The sequence below is a fragment of the Cupressus sempervirens genome, chromosome 10, assembly GCF_028749045.1.
Source record: "Cupressus sempervirens isolate cs-2001-9-10 chromosome 10, ASM2874904v1, whole genome shotgun sequence".
Classification (NCBI taxonomy): Eukaryota; Viridiplantae; Streptophyta; class Pinopsida; order Cupressales; family Cupressaceae; genus Cupressus; species Cupressus sempervirens.
The window spans coordinates 127697076-127699795 of NC_143127.1; the positions used below are offsets into that span (position 1 = coordinate 127697076).

At 36.8% G+C, this 2720-nt stretch overlaps 1 protein-coding gene across 2 annotated transcripts; it reads right to left on the reverse strand.

Annotated features, from left to right (window-relative positions):
• Nucleotides 1-486: 486 nt before the first annotated feature.
• Nucleotides 487-2395, reverse strand: LOC149532954 (pentatricopeptide repeat-containing protein At3g25210, mitochondrial-like). Of its 2 annotated transcripts, XM_089805067.1 has the most exons (2): nucleotides 2094-2395; nucleotides 487-1964 (listed from the first exon to the last, which is right to left on the reverse strand). In XM_089805067.1, exons 1-2 carry the CDS (start codon nucleotides 2158-2160, stop codon nucleotides 883-885), a joined length of 1149 nt encoding a protein of 382 aa, XP_089661193.1. In that variant the 5' UTR covers nucleotides 2161-2395; the 3' UTR covers nucleotides 487-882. The 2 variants fall into 2 exon arrangements, with proteins under 2 accessions (XP_089661193.1, XP_089661192.1); XM_089805066.1 differs by having other exon boundaries at nucleotides 487-2395.
• Between the last annotated feature and the right edge of the window lie 325 nt (nucleotides 2396-2720).

Below are 2720 nucleotides of genomic sequence, written 5' to 3' on the forward strand. Positions count from 1 at the left end.
TTGTGTAGATGTCATCTCAGATCACAGTTATGAATATTAACGTGCACTTGTCATGGAGTATTAAATTGTGTGACTCAACCTTTCATTTTAGGATGGTCTCCTATAGTTCTCTATTATCCTGATGATGGACCCTAAAACATTTTGTTAAAAACTTCACACAATCTGATCCGAAAAACAGTAGTGACCATTATAAATTGTGGTTATCCAATACCATTAACCATGGTCTTTGCTAGTTTGTTAAATGCTACAGAAAAACAAATGGATTTTTTTTTTACCATGCAACTTAGATGACTTTACTCAAAGTCAATTTGATAGTGGAAATTCCGTAGGTGCCTCCATGCCCACCCAAAACCTAAAAAGCAGTTAACATCCTCTCACGTTAAAGGAGGTCTACGCACATCAAGGAAGCTTTGATTGTTTTCAAAGCAATCAAGAGCTTATCAAAACTAAAAGAATTCAGAACATAGAATTTTTACAGAGCTATCATAAGTTCATAACCATATAATATTCTCTTTAAAATGCCCTGGATCCGAAAATAATTATTGTCTGATGCTTCATGCTTAGCATTTTTCCATTCTCAGATCTTTTTTAAGTACAGACATATAGTTACACTAGCTTCCCTGGAAAGGACAGGACACAAGCATTCATAATCCAATGAATCTATGTTTTCAGTGACTACCGGGACCATCTTGTGAAAATTCAAGCTCACAGTGCCCCCAACAGAGAAAGAACTTGGCCTGTTTTGAAAGCCAAGGATCACATTTTAAACCAGCATGGCGTTTTTCAAAGGTGATTTCAAACGCTAACCCTCAGAGCTTTCTAACAATGTTATGAACTGTAGTACACTGCATGCATCTCTTCCAGACATTCCCATACATATTCTCATTGTATCAGTTTAAAGATATTCACTAATCTCATGTAAGTGATCTCGTTGAGTGCATAGCCCTTATTACGAAGTCCACCAAGGAATTCAAGAGCCTTTTCTTCTTTACCCGCACGACAAAGATACTCAACAAAAGTCTTGTAAGTCAGGAAATCAGGCACCATTCTGTTATTGGTCATATCTCGAAGAGCAATCATTGCCTCCTCGAGCTTCCCTCCCACTGAAAGACTGCAAACAAGCACATCATAAACTCCTCGACTTGGGCAAAGACCCTTGCCAATCATTATACCATAAAATTCCAGGGCTTGCTTCATATACCCTTTCTGACAATACCCTCTGATGATATAGTTATAAGTATAGAAATCGGGGCTACATCCATACAGGCCCATTTCACGATAAATTCGCACAGCCTCGTCCATTTCCAAAGCCATAGAGTGGGCTTTGATGAGCAAATTCAAAGTTGCGAGATCAGGATCAACCCCTGCAGCATTCATTTGCTGATACAGAGACTTTACAGTCCTCAGATGCACACAACATACGGTAAAGCTTCCAAACCTTCTCACAATGGCATGGAACAGAATGTTGTAAGTTTTCACGGTGGGTTTACAGCCTGGAACCTTTTGCATCTTTTTGTAAACAGCAATGGCAGACCCCAACATCCTGTATTGGCAATAGTTATTGATCATGGTATTGAAGAGGGCTTCACTGCCAATGCAGGCCCCGGCCATGACCTCTTCCATGAGCTGTTCCATTTTCTTGCGCCGTTGTGTAGAGGCCATTGTCTCGATCACGATTTGGTATGTTTGGTGATTGTGTCTATAGTTTCTCTGCAGGGCAGTCCATCGAAATATATCATAGGTAAGGTCAGGGTCATTCTGCCGTTTTAGGACATGAGCCACGTCCTCGGGTTTGAACCCGGGCTGTAGGGATTTGATCCAGCTCTCAAATTGTCTTCCAATAGGTGTGGACCCTCTAGGGTTTATGGGTGTTGGGTTATTCTTGTTGTTATTAGCATTGTTCACCCATTTGGCATCTGGGGTCGCAGAAGATGTTAATGATGATATTGATGATACGGGTTCCTCTAGATTTTCCCCATTTGAATGGTATGAACAGCATTGAAGGGAAGAAAATAATGGCCTAATTAGTTCCACCACAGTAAATCTTGAAAAAATAGATGAACGGCTGAACAATAAAAATTCAGAGACCTTACTAGAATGCAGAGAATTTCTGTTGCTGCTGCTTCTTGCGAACTGAATGATAATAGTTTGTATTTTCATTTCGATTCCCTTTTTTTCGCCCCACTTTCCTCTTGCTGCTTCTTGCCAAGGGATTCAATCCTAGTGTGTGTTCATAAGTTTAACTAAAATTGTGCTTAAAAAATACGTTTTCCATTAAGCAAGAATAAATTGCCCATGGGCTATTTTCTTGAAAAACTGTTGTTGTATTATACTTCGAATGAAATGGAGAGGTCGGCTCTCAAACTCGCAGAACGCCTATGTCCAACAAACAAACAAATATTTTTTAATATCTATTATTCTTCTTTCTTTTTCCTTTTTTTTAATAGCTAGTTTTCCTTTATTTTGATTATAGATTACAAAAACTAATCACTATAAACAAAAAGTTACTACATATATTTTTCTTAATGATAACAATAGATTTAATTAATTAATAGCTAAGTTCTTGCCTTTTGTTATAATTAATTATAGTTTTAATTGTACATATAAATTTATAATTTGATAATTGTGATAATAATTAAAAATATTAATAATTTGATAATTGTGATAATAATTAAAAATATTAATTGATTAATTATTATTATGTTTAGTAAAACTATAGT